At 53.7% G+C, this 20,464-nt stretch overlaps 1 protein-coding gene across 10 annotated transcripts in view; it reads right to left on the bottom strand.

Annotated features, from left to right (window-relative positions):
- Nucleotides 1-20,464, bottom strand: part of TMCC1 (transmembrane and coiled-coil domain family 1) — a 113,582-nt gene that overhangs the window by 8,842 nt on the left and 84,276 nt on the right. For 8 of the 10 annotated variants that reach the window (XM_068157715.1, XM_068157713.1, XM_068157718.1 and 5 more), the window contains one exon: nt 5,388-6,322. In XM_068157715.1, coding sequence (XP_068013816.1) covers nt 5,388-6,322 — 935 coding nt within the window. Of the gene's footprint in view, nt 1-5,387; nt 6,323-7,011; nt 7,096-15,568; nt 15,935-20,464 lie in introns of those variants that run through there. The other 2 variants (XM_068157721.1, XM_068157719.1) reach the window with 2 other exon arrangements.

The raw sequence follows: 20,464 nt of genomic DNA, 5'->3' as shown, positions 1-20,464 counted from the left end.
AACCTGAAAGTGTTCAAGTCCATGGGACCCGACGCGATACACCCACGGGTGCTGAGAGAACTGGCAGATGAGGTTGCTAAACCCCTCTCTATTATATTTCAAAAGTCCTGGCAGTCTGGTGAAGTCCCCACAGACTGGAAAAGGGGAAACATTGCCCCCATCTTCAAAAAGGGCAAGAAGGAGGAACCAGGGAACTACAGGCCAGTCAGTCTCACCTCTGTGCCTGGAAAGATCATGGAGCAGATCCTCCTGGAGTCACTACTCACTCAAAAGAATGGTGAAGAGGTGATTGGGAACAGTCAGCATGGCTTTGCCAAGGGCAAATCCTGCCTGACCAACCTGGTGGCCTTCTATGAGCAGGTGACAAAATTAATAGATGAGGGGCAAGCAACTGATGTCGTTTACCTGGACCTGAGCAAAGCCTTCGACACTGTCCCACACCACATCCTGGTCTCCAAACTGGTGACACATGGGTTTGATTGGTGGACCACTGGATGGATAAGGAACTGGCTTGATGGCCGCACCCAAAGAGTGGCTGTCAATGGCTCCATGTCCCAGTGGAGGCCAGTGACAAGTGGAGTCCCTCAGGGATCAGTCCTGGGACCTGTCTTATTCAACATCTTTGTGGGGGACATGGACAGTGGCATTGAGTGCACCCTCAGCAAGTTTGCTGATGACACCAAGCTGTGTGGTGCAGCAGACACGCTGGAGGGAAGGGAGGCCATCCAGAGGGACCTTGACAGGCTGGAGAGGTGGGCACAAGCCAACCTCATGAAGTTCAATAAGAGCAAGTGCAGGGTCCTGCATCTGGGTCGAGGCAATCCCAGGCACAAATACAGGCTGGGCAGTGACTGGCTGGAAAGCAGCCCTGAGGAGAGAGACTTGGGGGTGCTGGTGGACAAAAAGCTCAACATGAGCTCTCAGTGTGCACTTGCAGCCCGCAAAGCCAATCAGATCCTGGGCTGCAGCAGGAGAAGTGTGGCTAGCAGGTCAAGGGAGGTGATCCTCCCCCTCTACTCAGCCCTGGTGAGACCCCACCTGGAGTACTGTGTCCAGTTCTGGAGCCCCTATTACAAGAGGGATGTGGAGGTGCTGGAACGTGTCCAGAGAAGGGCCACGAGGATGATCAGAGGGCTGGAGCACCTCTCCTATGAGGATAGACTGAAGGAGTTGGGGCTGTTCAGTCTGCAGAAGAGAAGGCTCCCAGGTGACCTAATTGTCGCCTTCCAGTATCTGAAGGGGGCCTACAGGAAGGCTGGGGAGGGACTGCTCAGGATATCAGGTAGTGATAGGACTAGGGGGAATGGAATGAAGCTGGAGGTGGGGAGATTCAGGCTGGATGTGAGGAGGAGGTTCTTCACCATGAGAGTGGTGAAACCCTGGAATGGGTTGTCCAGGGAGGTGGTCGAGGCCCCGTCCCTGGGGGTGTTTAAGAGCAGGCTGGATGAGGCTCTGTCCAGCCTGATCTAGTGTGGGGTGTCCCTGCCCATGGCAGGGGGGTTGGAACTAGATGATCCTTGTGGTCCCTTCCAACCCTGAATGAAACTATGAAACTATGAAACTATCTGAAAAAGCCTAAGAAACACAGTTATGACCATCTGTCTATTGAAAGAGTTTTAAGGCATTTAAAGTAACAGCTGCAAAATAAAGGTCTGCCAGTGTGTGTGTGGGGAGATGTGGTGAAGAAGCCATTTCATCTGCACTCAGCAGGAGCTCTGCTGAGTAAGGAATCTGACCAGGCTGATGCTAAAAGCTCTTCACAGTACACTGTGAGTGGAGTTTAATATCTATCTTTCAGCATCTCTCAGGATGGTTCTTTTCCAACAGCTATGTCATCCAAGACTTCATCTGATCTTTATTTGTCATCCAAACACATTTGCTACACTCTGAACACACAGCTCTCAGCAGCAGAGCAGCAGCCCAAAGCAGTACCTGCTTGCAGTACACCCCAGGTCCACTACCTGGTCCATACACAGGAGCAGAGCTGGCTCTCAAGGGAGCAGGAGCTGCTCCCAACACATCACAGTGAGCTTCCCACTCCCAGCCTCTGCTGTGGAAGATGAGAGCTAGCTGTGCAGGGAGGTTTCAGCGCTTTCCTGTCTGGGTCAGCAGTCACCTGGCCCTACATGCTGCCTCTGCTGCCCAGCCACGCTCTGGAAAGACCTCTTCAACCCTCCTGGACCCCAAAGACTTATCCCATTTGACCTGTTTTAAAATAAGCCTTGAGGGCAGACCGAAGTCCAGCAACTGAGACTACAGCAAAAGCAAATCAATGACAGCAGCAGTGCCCAGCACTGCAGCTGGTGGATTTCTCCTGGCAGCATCATGGAGGCCGGAGTGCCCTTTCCAAGGGTGCCAGGCTAGAGCAGAAACCCAAGCCCTGGGGCTGGCCACGATCCACATTCACGAGCTCATGACTTCCCTGTGCACAAACAGGTTCCTAAAGGGACAGGAGAGATGGAAACACACAGCAGGAACTTGACTTCAGTCTCAAGAGCACAGCAAGTCCCTGCTCCTATCAGTAAACAACCAGCACCTTCCACCCGATGAGATAAGCAGCAGCCACCCCAGCGTCCCCTCCACTGCTGCAGGGACAGCAGGGCCAAAGAGCTGCCGGAACCTTCCTTCCTCCATGACTCAGCCCTGCAGGAGCCACTGCTGCTGGCACGTGCTGCTGGCAGGAGGGCAGGGTGGCACAGCACGGCCCACCCTGCCAAGTGCCACTGGGCTGGGTCAGCTGGGCACCTGGCAGCACCAGGGCAGGGAACTGGAGCGACCGCACCAGCAGGTCCTGCCCCACAGCCAGCTCCCAAACCAGCAGCTGGAAGGCAAGGTCTGGAAGCTAGGACAGGGAAGGAGCAGGCTGAGGAGGTCACAGAAAACTTGTGAGATAAACCACAGCTGAGAAACAGAAACTGCAGGAAGAGGCAAGGGGAAAAAAGCCAGAAGCTGCAATACACAGAGCAGCCGAGAGAGAGGAAACGGATGAGGAGCGGGACACAGCACCTGCTTTGTTCCAGCTTCCCAGTACAGCACCAACACCCAGTGCTGCCCCATGAGCAAACCTCTCCAAAAGACTTCTTTTCTAAGCTCTAACTGAACTCAAGGCTTGTTTCTGAAAGCTTCCAGGAGCAGTTACGAGATACTTAGAGCTTTTAAAGCCAGTTAAAATTAATGTGAAGGTTCAGCTCCAAACCACACCCTCCGTTCCCACCTCCTCACGTTCTCCTGAAGAGAGATGGGTGCCCAGTTGGAGGAACAAGCACCAGCCCTCTGCACCACTGCACAGCATCCTCTCTGCCCGTAGACACATCACACAACCTTCCAGCTCCCAGAGGGATGTTGGCTTTTATCTCCATGCTACTTTAGCTTGCAGAAGCTATCAACCAAGAATCAGGATCGGCATAGCAAGATATTAATCTCACTGTGATTACCCTGGGAGCTTCTTGTGGATCCTGCAGTTGCTGCTTCCTTCTGAGAGCCTGCACAGACAAGGGCACACAGTGGTTTAACTGGTCCTTTGTAGGGCACACCTTTAATGAATGTGCATCACCACTCCAGACAGCAGCTCTAAATTTCTATCCTTTTAAGCATTTCTAAGTCAAACACAGATTTTCCCAGAAGCTTTTCACTCCAGGCTGCCTTGGTTAGTGGTCAGGCTCTGGGCTCACCTCGAGGGAGCCCTCAGCCAAGGCTGAGGGCCCATGGCAGGTATGACATCAAACTGCACTAGCCTGAGGACCTATGTGAACCTGGTGTAAGAATTTTAGGCAGTAGGAAGCCAGTGCAGCAGCCAACATCTGTGGGTCCCCAAGGCCTTCTACTGCACTGTCAGGACAGTCCTTCAGCTGTACCATGCTTGCACACAGCCTTCCACCATGAATGGCCACTGCTGTATGTGCGAAACAACAACCCACACAGCAACAAACAGGACCCCTCTCTGCTGGGGAGCAGAAGATCAGACTCCACATCATTTCATTATGTGACCCCATGACAATGAGGTGCCATGAACCAAAGCTGCTGTGCTGGGCAGCAGATCAGGGATTGCTGCAAAGCAGAATTAGAGAGCAGTGCTGGTGTGGCTTTATGTGCCCCAGCTCTGCACAGCACACAGAGCTGGCTGTCACTGTGGGATCCAGCAGGCTGAGCTCTGCACAGCACACACACAGCTGGCTGTCACTGTGGGATCCAGCAGGCTGAGCTCTGCACAGCACACACACAGCTGGCTGTCACTGTGGGATCCAGCAGGCTGAGCTCTGCACAGCACACAGAGCTGGCTGTCACTGTGGGATCCAGCAGGCTGAGCTCTGCACAGCACACAGAGCTGGCTGTCACTGTGGGATCCAGCAGGCTGAGCTCTGCACAGCACACAGAGCTGGCTGTCACTGTGGGATCCAGCAGCATGAGCCTTTTCAAATATTCTCCCAATCATCTGGCACCAGCCTGTCTAAAGAGCTGCAGGGCAGCTCCATGTCACACTGTGCAAACCAATACAAGTGGCACAGGGCAGGTCAGAGAGCCTGTCCCCACACCCTGCAGCTCTGCTGGCTGCACTTTGCAGCCTGGCCCAAAGCGAGCTGGTTACAAAAGCCTGCTCTGCTCCACCAGAATGAGAGGTTGGGACTCTCACATTTGTTACTTAAGGCCCAGTTTCAGAATCTGGTTGATTTAGGCTGCAGTGTCCTGGACAACTGCAGAGCTCTTCCCTCCAGGGCCTGGGGACAAGGCCCCAGCCTGGGGAAGACTCAAAGACCTTCTGCTGGAAGCAGAGGGCACAAGAGCTCTCTCCCATCCAGCATGGAAGGGGGAGGAATGACATTCCTTCAGCACTTCACCATGACATTTAATTTAACTTCGTAATACTGAACCCTCCACTGCGAGGCTGCCTGGAGAAAGGACGAGGATAGCCAAGTTCTGGCACATGGGCAAGATCCTGTGTTTCTGGAGAGCCCTAAGGAAGCTGAGTATTCCTGTCTCTGGTAGCTAGGGATCTGAGTGCTGGAGAAGGCAGTCAGGATGCTATCCACAGGTGCCCTGTCTCTTGCCTTGACCCAAAACTCAGCAGGATTCTTTCAGTACAAAGCACTGCCTGGACAACAGTAACTGAGTCAACTTACTGCTGGTCTTTTGAGATAGCTTTCTAAACCTGTCTGACGTTTTATCTTGAGGACACTAGGGAGTAACCTCTTTCCTCGCTGTTTCTTTCTTGCATGGAAAGGGAGGTAACAATATTTACAGAAGACAAAGCCGGGAGGGTGAAATCCTGAGAAAACTCAGAATTTCCCAGCCTCCCACAGCTGGGAGGAGCCCACTGAGTAGCACTACCCAAGTCTCTGCTGCCCTGCTGCTCGCAGCACTCAGCACCCAGACAAGCCAAAGGCACCCACCTGTAGCGCTCCTCCTGCAGGGTCTGCATTACTAGGGAGTAATCCCTCTGGTAGCGAACCTTGAGGTCCTCAAACGACTCTTCCAACCTCGCCTGTGTCTCTCGGATTTCTTGAATTTCATGCAGTATTGCATCAAACCCTGAGCTCTGCATATCCAGAGTGTTTGTTTTGGAGCTGGAAGCTCCCACAGGGCCTCCTGTAGTGCTGTTGGCTCCCACGGAGCCCGATGTGGCACTGGAGCAATCCTCTTCACTGCCATACTTTGGGCTCGACTGAAAATTCTGAATAATGCCTAGAGCCTTGCCTCCTGCCCCATCTTCCTGGCCTTCTTCCAAGGAGTCTTTCAGATTAGCAATGTTGTCTGCACTCCCAAACTTGTTCCTTATGAGGGACGCAATCTCCCGGGGTTTGGAAACCACAGCTCCTGCTGCTGAATGTGTGGCTTGGGAGAAACTGGACAGCCCGCCTTTCACACTGTCCACTACTCCCTCGCTAAAGCCAGTGACTTTTGCTCCGACATCCTTCAAGCCCTGGTGCATGTCCCTGAAGACATCCTTTGTCTGCCGAGGGATCCCGTTCTGCTCAATCTCTCGCAGCTTCCGATGGTAATGTTCCAGCTTCTTCTGCAGCTGCAAGATGGTCTGGGCTGACTTTTGGTTCTTCTTCTCAAACACCTGCTTGATGCGGGCAGTCTGCTGCTTGTCTGCATTGTTGGCCAGTTTCAGGTACTCTGCCACGTTGTCATCGCGGGCGGTTTGCTCGATCTTGATCTGCTCGGTCAGCTTCAGGATCTTCTGCTGCAAGTGTGTGATAGCCACTTTTGTACGCTGAGGGTCGGGGGTCCCATCAACAGAGTCTGCATTGATGCTGCCATCAGTGCTTGAGGCCACTGCGCTGGACGTCTGCGCTAGGCTGCTGACTTCCAATCGCTCGATCTAGGCAAGGAGAGAGACAAGGGTAAGCCTCACTAACAGAAAACTTTTTCTTACTGGTGCCAGCCAACGTGACCAGAGGGTGCAACTCTGCAGAAATACCCATTTTCAGCTGGCCAGGGCACAGGAACAACAGTCTGAGCTTCATGTGCTCTACAGACATCTAATAAAGGCTGAGAAGAAAGCAAAGCCCTCATACTGAAACCACCTTTATGGTCTCAAACAACCAAAAACTTGCATCCAAAGCAAGACAGGGCACCCAAGTCAGCCAGCGACTGAAGAGATGGGTGGTGACAGTGAAAGAGCAAGGGCCGCAGATCAAGCCCACAGCAAACCCAAGGTACTCCCAGTGCTGTTTGGAGAAGAGCAAATAAGAAACCCGAGAACCAGGTCCGTGCTCCAGAGCGAACCAAGCGTTCCTCGGGGCTCTGACAGCCCGTCCTGCGGGGCCGCCGCGATGCACCCTGCGAGCAGGCGGACCGGCAGCGAGCTGCGAAGTGCCGGTCCCGCAAAGATCAGTTCCAGGCTACTGCAGCGCAGCCGGACCGCGCGGGTACCCAGGCACACTCCGGCTGGCAGCGGGCAGGGCCGGGGGGCCCGGCCCCGCTCCTCCCGCCGCCCAGGGCCGAGCCGCTGCGGAACCAAGCGACGCTCAGCCCCGGGCCGGTGCACCCCTGCCCGCCCCACCGTACCTTGGCCCGGCCGGACAGCAGCGCCCGCTCCCCGTGCATGGCTCCCGCCGGCCGCCCGCATGGCTCCGACACAGCCCGCGCCGCCGCGCCCCACCTGGGCCCGCCCCGCCCCGGCCAGAGCGGCCCCGCACCCGCGCAGGGCGCCCCGCGCCGGGAGGGAGGACTTCCGGGGCCCCACGCCGGGAACAGCCTCCGCCGGCCGGCCGGACAGACAGCCGCGGAGCGCCCGACAGACAGCGGCCACAAGCAGCCGGGAGCTCCCGGCGCCGCAGAGGGGCTCTGAGCAGGGGAGCGGCTGGACCGCGGGATGCTGCGGGGAGCCGGGGGCCGCTGCGGTCAGCCCTCGGCAGCGGAGCGAGGGGGAGCGCCTGTCCCGTAGCGGCCCGGGCCCAGCGGGCAGCGGCTGCTGCAGGACGGGGAGCTCCTCCTCTGTGCCCTCTCGCTCCCCCAGCCTCAGTCCGTTACAATCCCCACGCACACCGCCCGGTCACGCCACCCGGCTCCTCACCCCACCAACAGCCGCTGCGGTGACCGAGGTGTGGGCGAGTTCTGAACGGTAATGTCTAAAACTGAAACCTGCTGCCACCGCTTCCACCGCCAGCTCCCTGCTTGATTGGAAACCTCGCAAGGCCAGGGGTGCCCTGGCCTCTGCAGAGGCAGCCAGCAGCCCGGTAAGGTGCTGAGTGCACAGGGTGCGATTCGTACTTCATGCACAGAGCTAACAGCCCCGATGGAACGTGGCTCTCCTCCCGGCACCCAGCAGCTTGATTTAAGCAGGGGCAGCAGCCCAGATCGTTTTATTGAAACAACCATCTACCAGCTCAGTCACAGTTTCAACACAAACACCTTCCCAAGTTTTGTGAGAGGAAGAAAACTGCAGAAACTTTCTCTCCTCCCTTTTTAAGACAGTTAGCATCAGCCTGTGTCCCCAGGTTACCCTCCCACAGCTGTGGCAGAAAATGAAGCAGAGGCTCACTTCAGGGTGACCAGCTGCAGGGGCAGTTCTGGAGCAATGAGGAAGGTTTCTCTAATACAGAAGTGGATGGCTGTGCAAAGTGCTGCCCTGGATCAGAGCTGGGATAATTGGAGTGCTTTATCCAAGCCTTTAGAAAGAGAACAGTCAGCACAAAGCAGGTTCCTGGGAAATGCCAGTGACATTATTGATTGAGGATGACTGGCAATCCTGAAAAGCTGCTGGCAAATGAAACCCTGCAATGGCCACCGCTTCTCTGCACACAGGGATTGCAATTCCATTAGCCACTCTCCCTTGCAATGCCATTTCCCAGTGTATTGATGGCTTTGGCACTGCCCATAAACCAAATGAAATCACATCAAGACCTTCTGCTTTCTCCTCTTTCAGATCTCACCAAATTGCTGGCACTTTGAACACTTTCCCTCCTGCAGAAGTCATTCCATGCACTCACTCTGCAGCAACCCCACAAGAGCCTCTGATGTTGCCTTTTGGCACAGCTGAACACTAATGACAAGGTTGCTGCACAGGTGCCTCACCCCTGCACAGCCAGCACAGGAGCTGCAGGCAGCGCAGGCACTCGCAGAGCCCACAGCTCTTTTCTTACGCAAGCAGGGAGCTGGCTTGAGCAAACAGCAGGGCTCAGAGCAAGCCTCCTGTAGGAGACTGCTCAGCTCCTGAGCCCCCCTCCCTGGTCCAGAGCTTCGGAAATGTGACTGAAAAGTGTCGCAGTGCTTGGAATAAAAACTTAGAGGGCAAGGTGAGAGAGGGGAGCTGCAAATGCTGACAGGTGGGGAGAGCAGGCCCGGAAGGCAGCTCTCAGTGCCCCGGGTGCCCAGGTTAATCCTGCTCCCAATGACGCAGCACCCCAGGGGCAGCAAATGCTCACTGCCAAAAAATGCAGGAGCTGCTCCGTTCCCTTTTGCCCAGTGTGCTGAAGGCAGTCCAGTGACACAGGCAGACAGACCCTGGGGACACACACAGTCAGAGGCTTCAGGCTTCCTGTTTGGAAACAGCCCTCATTAGCAGCATCGTTGTTAGCATGCCGCCGGGAGGGGCCGCATGGGCAGCAGCCTTGGCACCTGGTGCCAACCCGGCCATCAGGTGGGCAGATGGTCTCCTGCCTCGGGCACACACAGCAGCAGAGACCTGCAGGCTGCCATGGCAGATACAAGACAGTTCATTAGCAAATGAGCTCTCCAACATCTTATGGGGAATAAAAAGTAGAGAGGAGGAACAAGAGCATCCTTTGCGTCTCCCCACATCAGCAGCATCCACCAGTACACATCTAACCCCAGTCCCTGCTCCACTGGACCACCCTGCAAGACTCAGCTCAGCTCACCCAGCACCCTCAGAGCACCCATCCTGCTGGACAGCACATCCCCACCCCTTGAGTGACACCACAGGAGTACCTGGAGTGACATCTCTGATCCAAGCCACGTAGCAAGGGCCCGCGTGCTCACGTGCACTCCCAGAACACAGCCTGTGTGCAGTGGAGCTCAGCGAAGGGACCTGCTGCTGACTCCCCCCAGGCCTCCACACACCTCCAGCTGGACACAGAATTATTTACTTCCTTTGCATTTGAATGGGCTCCATCTCATACCCACAGACACTGCTGGTTGGCTTTGCAGCAACTATTGTGAGCTGTCCCCATGACACTCCTGAATCCAAATCAAACCCAGAACTGGAACACAACAAACAGATGGACAGCTCAGGGAAGCCTTGCTGTGTATTTTTCATAGTACAGATCATTAGTCAGATGATAACTGTGGTAGCTAGGTAGTAGGATTACAACACTGGCGGCTGGCCACAGAGCAGTGGCTCAGCATGTGCTGGAGCCTGGTGGGCAATGGAGGTCTCCCTTTCTCTGGTGGGGGTGCCAGGGCCCTGCCTGACTCAGCACTGGCACAGCAGGGTACAGAAAGGACAATGGCTCCCTCGGGGCTGAGGTTCACACTGGCCTGGGACCCAGTCAGTGATAAGGAACCTGGAGATGCTTTTGTCCATAGGAAGTTCCCAAGCCTGGCTGCCATGAGGCTACCCACACACCACAGGGGGGCAAAATGACCTAGGCCTGCTGAAGGTGGCAGCAGTGCATGCCTTGGGCTGTGGCCCTGGGTACAAACCCTCAACCATCACTTGCTATCTGGTAAATCCAGCTGCAGAGGGACCCTCCCAGAGCGCTGTCACCTCATTCAATATGAAATGGAGAGGTGACTTCACACACTGCTCCACATGCCAGAAAGAGTTCAGCTACACAGCAGCCAGCTGCATTTCCCTGCTACCTGTCAGCAGCAGAAATCCCCAAAGGAGACAAATATTTCAGCTCCAGCAGCCACAGGGGTTAGGAGGGATGGTGCAAGGCGCTGCTGCCACGTGACATCGGACTTGCTGTGTCAGGAAGCACTGCAAGTGGCATCTGTCACAGACAGCACAACCCCTTCCACAGGGGAGCCCCAGGAGAGGCTCTGTTAGTGCAGCAAAACCACTGGCCATGGGCAATCCCTGCAGCTGGCATGGGCAGCTTGGCAGGCTCTGCACCTTTCCTGCTTGAACCCGCCTGCCTGCAGCACCACGCCTCTGGGCAAGCAAATGCTGTCCCTTTCTAGCTGACCAAGAGGTATCTGAGCTACAAAGCTGACTTACACCCTTCCCACCCATGGCCCATCAGCCAGGAGCAGCAGGCTGACACAGGAGCTCAGCTGAGCTGTCTCCTCAGATGGATGGAGACACGGAGGACCAGGCACCAGCTCTGCCCACCAGAGCTTATTTACACCCTAGAAACAGAAAGGACTCGCTCAGCACCCTGCCACAGCTCCCCGGAGCTGTCTGTGGCCCTTTTCATGCTGTTTAGACCTCCAAGTGCCACCAGAGACCTTCCTGACCTCCAGCCCTTGAAGTCTGGAGAAAATACACCTCTGCATGCAGCAGAGTAAGGCTTGGTGAGCCCAGCTCAGCAACAGCTTTCCAAAGCTACAGACACTGGTCGAGAACATCAGCGGTGCTGGCCGAGCGAACCTCCCAGAGTGGGTAAGGCAAGCCCAGGGGAACTAATGCAGCATTCCCAGTGGACCAGTAGGCAAGAACTGAACTTGGGCTTGCAGGAACTTGGGCTTTGAGATGAAAAAGATAAGCAGTTGCAGAATTTTAATCAAGAGGGGCTGCCAATCAGGCCAGAAGTTACAACAATAAGGACAGGAAATGTAAGTCTAGGAACTGGGAGGGGAGGGTGGATTTGGAAGCAAAGTTTGTCCAAGCTTTCATCTGGAAGTGGCTCTGCACAAGGACAGTGTTGGCAGGTTTTTAGGAGGTTGGCTGGGTTTTAACCCTGTGTTTCTCCTGCTATGTCCCAATCACATCTCATTACCTTAAAGACAAAAAAATTGTTAACACTTCCCAGAGAGCAGTTTGGGGCTTTTTAATGCTTCAAGCTGCTGCCAGACAAATCCAGATGATTACTGCATCTTACAGACAAGTAAAGAACAGCTTCACTTCAGATCGCAAAGGGATGGAGCACACCAGGGCTGGAGTCTGGGGGAGCAAGCATCTCTGTCTGATCACTGCACAGAACAGCCACACACAGGAGCAAGGCTCCCCCTTTTTCAGGAGAGGTTTCTCTGTTGAAGTTTAACATGCAAGTCCTCTCCAAGTGTTTGGTCTGAAGGGCTCCTGCACATGAGCACAGCAACTGCACATCTACATTTCTTTTGACTTATTTTTAGTTGCAGTGTTTTCTGCAGGTACACCACAGAGTGTGACTGCAAAAGCCAGCCTGGGGGCAGCTGATCCCATCAACAGCTTATGCAAAAGCTAAGTACTTCAAAAGAGCAGGATTCATCTTTCCTGCGAAGGCATTTCTTTGTCATCCCTGCACACCATTTCTTGACATATTGTTTCCTTCTTTAAAGCCTTTCCAGTATCTCACACACTGTCCATCAGCTAACATTAGAGTTGCCAAACAGCTATGCAACAGAGCTGGCCCCACACTCCTCTCCTGTTCAGCTCCAAGGGCTGCAGGCTGCTCCTGCATCAAGCACCAGCTAAACCCACAGGACTGCTCTAAGTGGCCAACTACTTGCCAAGGACAAGGAGAAGCAGTGTAAGCAAGGCCAGTCCCTACAGCGCCGGGACGCACGCTCCCCAGGGCTGCAGACACCTGGCACGTGTTTCAGAGGCCAGGGAGAAGGAAACAGTAAGCAATGAGACATCAAGAAGGAAGGAGAGTGCCAGGGATGATGAATATCCAGCAGAGAAAGGCAACAGGGCACTTGTCTAGAAACCCACAGCAAACACTGGATTAACTAAATACTGGAATCACTGCTTTCAGTATTCTCATAAAAACCCAGGGGCCTCACCCAGAACTAGAGACAAACCTGACTGCAGCAGCATCTCCACAGCACAGACTGGAAAGCAGAGACTGCCCACACCTGATCTGAAGAGCACAGAACATGGCATCCTATGCTCTCTCCAGCTCCCAGCAGCGATGCCCCAGCCTGCTGTTACACATGCTGAGAAGTGAAGCAGACAGACCTAGCAGCCCGGGACGCGGACTATAAACAAACCCCTGCTGCCTTGCTGCCCCCTGCCTCAGCAGCCTCTGCCACTCCAGCTCTGCAGTTCTGACAGAGCTGTTCCCAAAGCCACCTGTGTGTCACTCTGTTATGAAGACTGATGGGTGCAGTGACAAACCCAGAGGTCCCTGTCTGGGGGATGCAGAGGCTCCCAAAGGGACGTGGTTAGGCATGAGCGCTCCAAACACCGGGGTAGCACCGTGCAATTTCAGGCCCTCGGCAAAGGCAAAGGGCAAAGCAAAACTCTGCTTCTTTCTTTCTTCTCCAAACACTGCAGCCACAATGCACTGGAGAGCTAACTGCAGTGACTCCAACAGAAGCATCTTCTGTTCTACAGCAGTGGTCAGTGTCAAAGCCCTTGCTGTCTCTCCTCCACGTTCACTAAGTGTGGGGGGAAACACAGCTTGCTGTTACCACAGAGGCATGCAAGGGCAGTGCCTGCTTGCACAGCTAAACCAAACCAAAGCTCTTGTTAATTTCTGAAGGTCACTGGCTCCATGGGAAGCAGAACACTCTTCTCTTTCCCCCCTGCCACAGAGGAAAATGATTCTGCAGGTTGTTTACTACGGACTGAGAATGCATTTTGCACAGCTAAACCTGCAGAACATTTCACAAGCTACCAGTCCAAACTCCTCTCTGGCAGGGGGCTGCATTTACTAGACCCTTCCTTTATCCTTCATTTTATCCTACAAGCCAAGCCCCAGCGCAACAAAACCCAGCAAGCCCCCAAAAGCAGCACCGCTTTTGATCTTGTTTACAGACTGCAACGCTCACTCAAGCAGGAGCCTTTTGCCTACTTCAGAGCTTCCAAGTGCAGAAAAGCTACACAAAAACCAAGCAGAGAGACTCGGCAGCAGTGCCTGGAGGAAGACGCAGCATTTCCAAAGCTGATGCCACAAAACGAGGTCAAGTCCTGCTGCAGGTTTATTATCTAAAGCAGCCAGACAAGATCAACGCTGCTGTTCCAGCGCTCTCCATGCTGCTCTCACCTTGGTGGGCTCGCAGAAGTCCCTCTCGCAGCACACGCAGGCACAGCAGCACCACATGAACATCTCGGCGGGGCCATCTGCAGCCCTGGCCCCGGCGCCGCCTGCCGCCTACCCGGTCCCGGCCCTGCGCCCGGCCGCTCCCTGCACAGCCCGGGCAGCGCCGGCGCCGAGCCCAGCATCGCTGTGTGCCGGGTCGGAGCTGCTGCTGCTGCGAGCCGACAGCTCTGCCAGAGCTCCCAGGAGCTCTGCTCCTCTCCAGGGCTGGAGCTGCTGCTTCAGGCGCGGGGAAGGGCCGGGGCCGCGGGATTTAAAGCTGCAGGGCTCTCCATCCCCTCTCCACACGGTGCTGGTTTTGAGCCGCAGACAGCGCGCAGGGCAGCAGGCGATGGGACGGAGGCGACAGGAGCTCCTCAACACACGACAGCCCCTGGGTGCCAGGCTCAAGCAGAATCACAAAGAGAGATTCAAAGAGGCACAGCAGGACATCAGTCCAGCCATCCACTGCAGCTCTATTTATAGCGCTACTGAAACACTGCTATTTAAAAATCACTGCATCATTTTTCACAAGATTAATGTGATCTCCTGGAAGGCTCAGACTAATTAGACAGTAATTGTCACAGGAGGACAAAATAGAGCCAGCAACAGCTCTTTAACCACAGCTGCACTGGTGTAAGAAGAAACCACCAGCTCCTAGGCAGGCCCCTCAGAACCTCCTTGTCTGCAAGCAGGCGTTCCACTGCCGTACATAGAAGGGGTAAAGCAAAGCCACTTCATCCTGTTTGGGACAGCTCTGATCCACAGCTCCTTCTGCCATCAAGCCCTGCTCCTTCAGACTCACCCTCACCTCAGCTGCCTCTCCCCCCACTCTCTTCTCCTCTGCCTCAGCAATATTGCCTGTTTGTGGCAAACATCACTCATCTAGGACAGGGTCTGATGGCCACAAAACCAAGCCACACACATCTCAGTTTGAGATCTTAGAGCCATGAATTCAGAGCACACGAGGTGCTCCCAAGGCTGAAATGCCTCCAGGCCAGTCCTTGTTCTGGTCTGCAGGACAGGTAGAGAGATGCCAGGAAGCACAGCTGTGACAGCCAGAGCAGAAACGGGCCCAGAACAGCAGCACTGCCCACAGTACCTGCTGTCCAAGTGCACTGCAGGGCCACAGCATGGTCACAAACCTCAGGAATAACAGGAAATCTAACTCCCCTGGTCTCTGTGGTACCGTTTGTCTGAGGTTATTCTCAGGGCTAAAGGGATACCAGGCACTAAGATTCTCTGACCACAAGAGCCCTGCTCTAAAAAGGGCATGGAGGCCTCCATCCAGCAATGTTGTTGTAAAGAAGGCTTTTACAAGAGGCGCTGGTGTTAGTCACTGCCCTACATCCCTCATCTTCAGCTCTGGCATCAGCCAGGCACCTGGGGCAGGAGGAGAGCTGCAGAGCAGAGTGCTGCCTGTGTTGCACAAGGCTGTGTGTCTGCCAGGCCACTTCTGGCTTTGTTGGCTTTGCTCCAGAGCAACAAGAAGCCAAAACCAGGCCAAAAGGCAGCACTCTGCTGCAAGAGTCCAGTGAGAAATCTCCACTGCAAACACCCACCAAAGCTAAATACAGAAACTGAAGCAATTTCTGTACTTGTGCAAGCTCAGGACACACTCCAGATCTGGGTTTCCAACCTCATACAGTGACAAATTAAAACCACCAAGAGCAAGGTCACGCTTCACATTCTTATGGCAGATTTCACCACTGGAAAACAGGATCCGTACTGAGACACCTCCAGGTGTCTAAGACCTTTTATCCCATTGAGCAGAGGTGAAATTTCTTCTGCAGTCAGGAGCCTTATGCAGGAAGCAGTTTATGTTGCGTACAACCTGGCTGGATGCACAGAGACTCTGCTACTGTTCAGACAGATCATTTCACCATGTACCACAGCAAACAGATCCATGAAAATCCACCAGAAAGTGCTCATTATCCAGTACAACCAGACAGCCCTCACAAGCTTTGTAGAGCAATAAACCCAAGCCAACCTACCAGGCTGAGTATCACCTCCATTAGGAGGAAGTTGTTTCACTCCTCACTGCAGAGGGCATGTCGTCTTCACTGTCAAAGCACAGCCCCACGGCCCTGATCGTCCCTGCTGGTAAACACAGGCTTCTGTACGCAGGAGGAACAGGAACATGATCTAAAGCCATGGACCGCTGCTCTTCCATGCACACACCACTCACACAAGTTGCAGCCCAGCGGAGAGCCCCAGCTGCAGCTCTCAGTCTGCCTCCCTTGCTGCAGCTCTCCGAAGCCTGGCACCACAGGTGGTGGTGACGAGCACAGCAGAAGCAAGACGATGGGACCAAGCCTCGGCAAGGCGGGGACACACAGATGCTCCCAGGAATCCCCCGCGGGAACAGGAGCCTCATAAACAGCGCCGGTGCTGGAGTGCAGGCAAGGGACTGGCCCCGAGCACCCAGGCTCTGCACAGCCTCTCACTGCTCAGGGCGAGCCCCTAGGGCTCCACCAGCGAGAGCCCAGCAGCGACAGGCAGCTTGTTTGTGTTCTACTGCTCTTCCTTCCTGAAGTTCCTTTGTAACGCTGGAGAGAGGAGGGGGGCGGGGAGGGAGGGCAAATGAGCTTTGATGCAGCTTAAAATCTTCTAGAGATTAGATGCTCATATGACCCCTGCACCAAGATGAGAACTCTTTCCCAGACTCCTTAGAATCAAAACATCTGGGAAAAATACACAGCAGGGGCTGGATCCCTGGATCTGGGGAAACCTGAGTGCTGCCAAATACTAAGTGATGAGAAATATGAAGAGAGAGGAGAGTGAGCAACTGGTGATCAAACTGAAGAGGTGTGATCATTCCCTTGTTGTGCTGCTCCCTAAAGTGGTGCTCAGCCTGAGGAGAAAAGGCAATGTCCAGGCCTGCTCCCTCATGTGCTGTATGTCACAGGTGAACACCTGAGATGCATGTCCAAGTGACGGGAAGAGAAGCCAGCATTAGCAAGCTCCTCATAGCAACCAACAGTGCACTCTGCAGCAGTGACTCTGGCAAAAGGAGGACCCAAAAGTAACAGTTAACAGTTACAGGAAGACAAAATGCTGAAGCTGAAACGGCAGAGGAGTCTAAACCAACTCTAATTACCAGAAAACTGGACCACCACCATAGCAGGACATCCTTGATTTGATTTGGCTCCAAGTCCTCAGCAGACAAAAGGGGCAGAGGCTCTGGACAGGGATGGGCACCCAGGGTCCCTACTCGCAGCCGTGCTCTAACCTCACAACTCTCTCACTGAAGTCTTTCAGAACCTACCTGGACATGGTCCTGTGTGACCTGCCATAGGTGACCCTGCTCTGGCAGGGGGGTTGGACTGCATGATCTCTGGAGGCCCCTTCCAATCCCCATCATGCTGTGATTCTGTGACTGACCCGAGGGTCTGGGCAGCATTTGCAGCCACCCCAGCTGCTGCCAGCACTCTGGGAGCAAAGCCCAATTCTCAGTACCCAGCTGACATGAGGAGGTGATGCAGCTGTGTCCTGTGAAGCAGAGACATTACTGCATCTAAAGCATTAAGGCCTGGATTTCTAAGCTGCACAACTCATAGGAACAACCCTGAACATGAGCTACAATTGAATCACAGCAGCGTTCAAACCCTCACATGCTGGTCTTGGGCTGAACCCACACATCCATCTCAGCTCACCCTGGTAGTCTTCTGCAGCAGAAACTGGATCACCACATCTAACACAGAGCTAGGAAAGGTGGACAAAGAGAGGTGGAGCTTGAATCCAGCAAGTGCAAACCAGAAGCTTCAGTATCTTGGCAAAGTCCTTCTTGTTTGGGTTGTTGGGGGTTTAACACAGCACTGAAACTGGTCATTAATGAAGACCCTGGATTTGGAATACCTGCTCAAACACAGGCTTGGCACTTCCACAGGTCCTGCTTCTTAGTGACTCAGGGAGGATTACTGAGAGGCTGACCTAGTGCTTGCACACAGCATGGCAATCAGAGGAGAGTAAATTGGAGCATCAGCCCCCTTCACTCTGTCTTTTGGGATACAGGGAAACTGCAGGGCTCATGGAATCAAGATCTGCTTCAAACCTTCTGAATTGGGTTCTCCAGGGGAAGGATGACAGGAAAGGGGGAGGAGATCCAGAAAGCCAAGCAAGTGGGGTGAACCAAATGATGAGGTGGTACAGTGCTGGCACATCAGATTGCAAATATGAAATACCTAGAGACTGCATGACTGCAATAACAAATGGAAAACAACAACATCAGACTCGGCCTTCTCCCATGTCCAGAGAATTTCATCTCTTCTGCATCAAATGGACAAAACCAATCCCAAAGGCCAGGACAGGCTAGAAGGGTCTCTCAGTGATGGGCTGCTCCAGCTCCAGACACAAATGCAGGACCAAGATGCTCAAGCCAACTGCAGGTGTGAGACAGGTCTAACTAAAAACGGGGCTCAGGCAGGACTCATCAGCTTCCAGGTGCAGCAGGGCTCCTGCAGTACCTCTGCTGTCTCGTTACACGTCTGGGGATTTTTCACACTTGCAAGTGTATTTATTAAGAGGGAAGAGTGAGGTAGTTATGTCAGGGAAAAATTCCACCCCTGACTGTCCTCAAAGGTGCACAGCTCACAAACCCTGAGAGTTAATCATGAAAAGCCAGCTGAGGAACCTGCTTCTGTCACTGTGCTACTCCCAACAGCTCTCAGACTAAAACGTCAGATAGAGAAGCTCTGCTCAATGTGAGCATTAATCAGCCACTCACACGTAGAGGATGCAGCCTGGGCCTTCCTCTCCATGGAAAGTGGGGTCTCAGAGTTGTGTAGGATAAAGGAATAGATGTAGCTGAGGGTGAGAAGCTGGCATGGGAGCAAGTACAGTCCAGGGGAAACACTGCACGTGATGGCTTCCAGACAATGAACTGGTCAGCAGCAGGCAGGGTCAAGAGGAGATGAGCAAGTGGAAAGCAAGGGTGTGCAGGTAGGTATGCAAGCAGAGTCATGAAGGAAGGGCAGTGTGTGCACAAAGGCATGTATGAGAAGGAAGGAAGGAAGGAAGGAAGGGCTGAAGCAAAAGAACAGTTGCTCAAGAACCCCGTAGGACAGAAGGACTGACTTGGCAGCCAGCACATTGCGCACAAGTACTACACCCAGCAGCTGAGGCATGCACACATGTGTACGTGTGAGAGAGCTTTTAAAGTGATACCAGTTTCTTCAGCACGTCCCTTTTGTGCCTGACTGTGGTGGAACACCCAAGCTAAACACAACAGGAGCACGGGAGCCATGCAGTGCTTGCACTGTTGGATGCACTTGCAATTGTAAAATGGTCAGATCACTGCAAACCCTGTCGCAGCTTTCACATCACTGAGCTGTGCTGTCTCATACCGCTCTTCTGCCAGTTCAGCTCACGATGGAGGTGTCAGCAACTAAGCATGGAGCACAGGGAATAAAAGCAAAGCTCATCAAAACCAGCACACATGGCCAGAGTTACTCAACACTGGTCACTGCATTGCAGGACTTCAGAAAGAAAACATTCTTCCTAAAGCCCAAGGAATTCATAATTCTCCTGATCTGCTTGAAATGGAACAGGCTCAGCTTTCTTCTAGGCAAACTAGGAAATCCCCCCCTCGAGAAATCCCAAGGGGCTGCCTTTGATACCAGGAGCAAAAAACACCTGCTTTCAAGTGCACTTAAAGGCTCAGCTCCAAAGCTGCATGCTTAGACAGGCAGCAGGATGCTCCAGCAGTTTGACTCTTAAAGAAGAGGCTCCCTGGAAGCATGGATCTTCAGGAGCTACCTCACACAACTTACTAACCCCACAAACCTGAACTGGATGTTCCCTTCTATGTTCTGTCCAGACAGAAACTGGCTGCAGTTAACTCAGGATTCGTCACTTCCACAGAATTAGTAAGGGCAGCGTTGAGTACTGAGGCTGGCATCCTCTGCGCTCACCAAGGCATGTTTAAAGGCTGGACAAGTATTAAAATAGTGAGCAGGCAGAAAAGTTAAACAACTTGTTACCATAAAGCCTTAAAACACACACAGACTGCTGAAAAGCCAAAGCCACAAGGTTTGCCTTTACTGCCTTCATGTAGCCAGTGAAGAGTTAATAGTCAAAGGCTACTCCCAGATCAATGCCCTCAGTGATAAGGGGCATCTTGCACAAGACTTTCTGGTTAATTAGGTGGTGATTAGTAGGTTTCTGCAGAGCTGCAAGATCTAATCACAGCTATCTGGCTTGATCCACATTAACCCCCAAACAGTGCTCAGTGCCCAGGGACCTGCTGGCACGTGGAAACTACAACCCCTGTGTGACTGTAAAAGCTGCAGCAACCTCATGGAGTAAGGCACCACTTGGAGCACAAGTGCCTTAAGCTCAGGCATTATCTAACATCGACCTAACTTAAGCTCCTAGACTTGAAAGTCCCTGCAAGGGACTGGAGTTCCCCTCCTGTGCACACACCCACTGTGACAGCTGTGAATGTGTCTGTTCCTCAGATTTCACCCAAAGGATGCTCTGTGTAAGACTTTCCTTCCTTGCTACTGTGAGCAGTTTCTCATCCTGGTGTCACTGATCAGAAAACCCCCAAAGATTCCAGAAGCATTCCAAATGTTGGTACGAGCACTTGAAAATGAGAGAGAGCAGTGTCTGTCCCTAAAGACTGCATCCTGCAGCCCCAGGGTGAAGTGCAGCTCTCCTGGGGGTGCTTTTCATAACCAGTCCAGCACACAATACCAACCTTGACCCTCGAGGAAGAGCCCCCCCCGTGCTGGTGGAGCTTGGAACTGGTTCTGCCAAAGCCACCCCACAGCCAGCGCTGCGGTTAGCCAGCAGATGGCCCCAGGAGCCAGGGCAGAGAGCAACCTGGGCAGGACCAGGCACATCCTTCAGGAGGCCACGGACCAGCAAGGACGTTTGCTAAGGGTATT

Source organism: Melanerpes formicivorus, unplaced genomic scaffold (genome assembly GCF_026170545.1).
Source record: "Melanerpes formicivorus ecotype bairdi unplaced genomic scaffold, bMelFor1.0.p_v2 SCAF_38, whole genome shotgun sequence".
In the NCBI taxonomy this organism is placed as follows: Eukaryota; Metazoa; Chordata; class Aves; order Piciformes; family Picidae; genus Melanerpes; species Melanerpes formicivorus.
The sequence above is the reverse complement of the archived record's forward strand: the minus strand, read 5'-3'. Positions and strand labels throughout refer to the sequence as shown.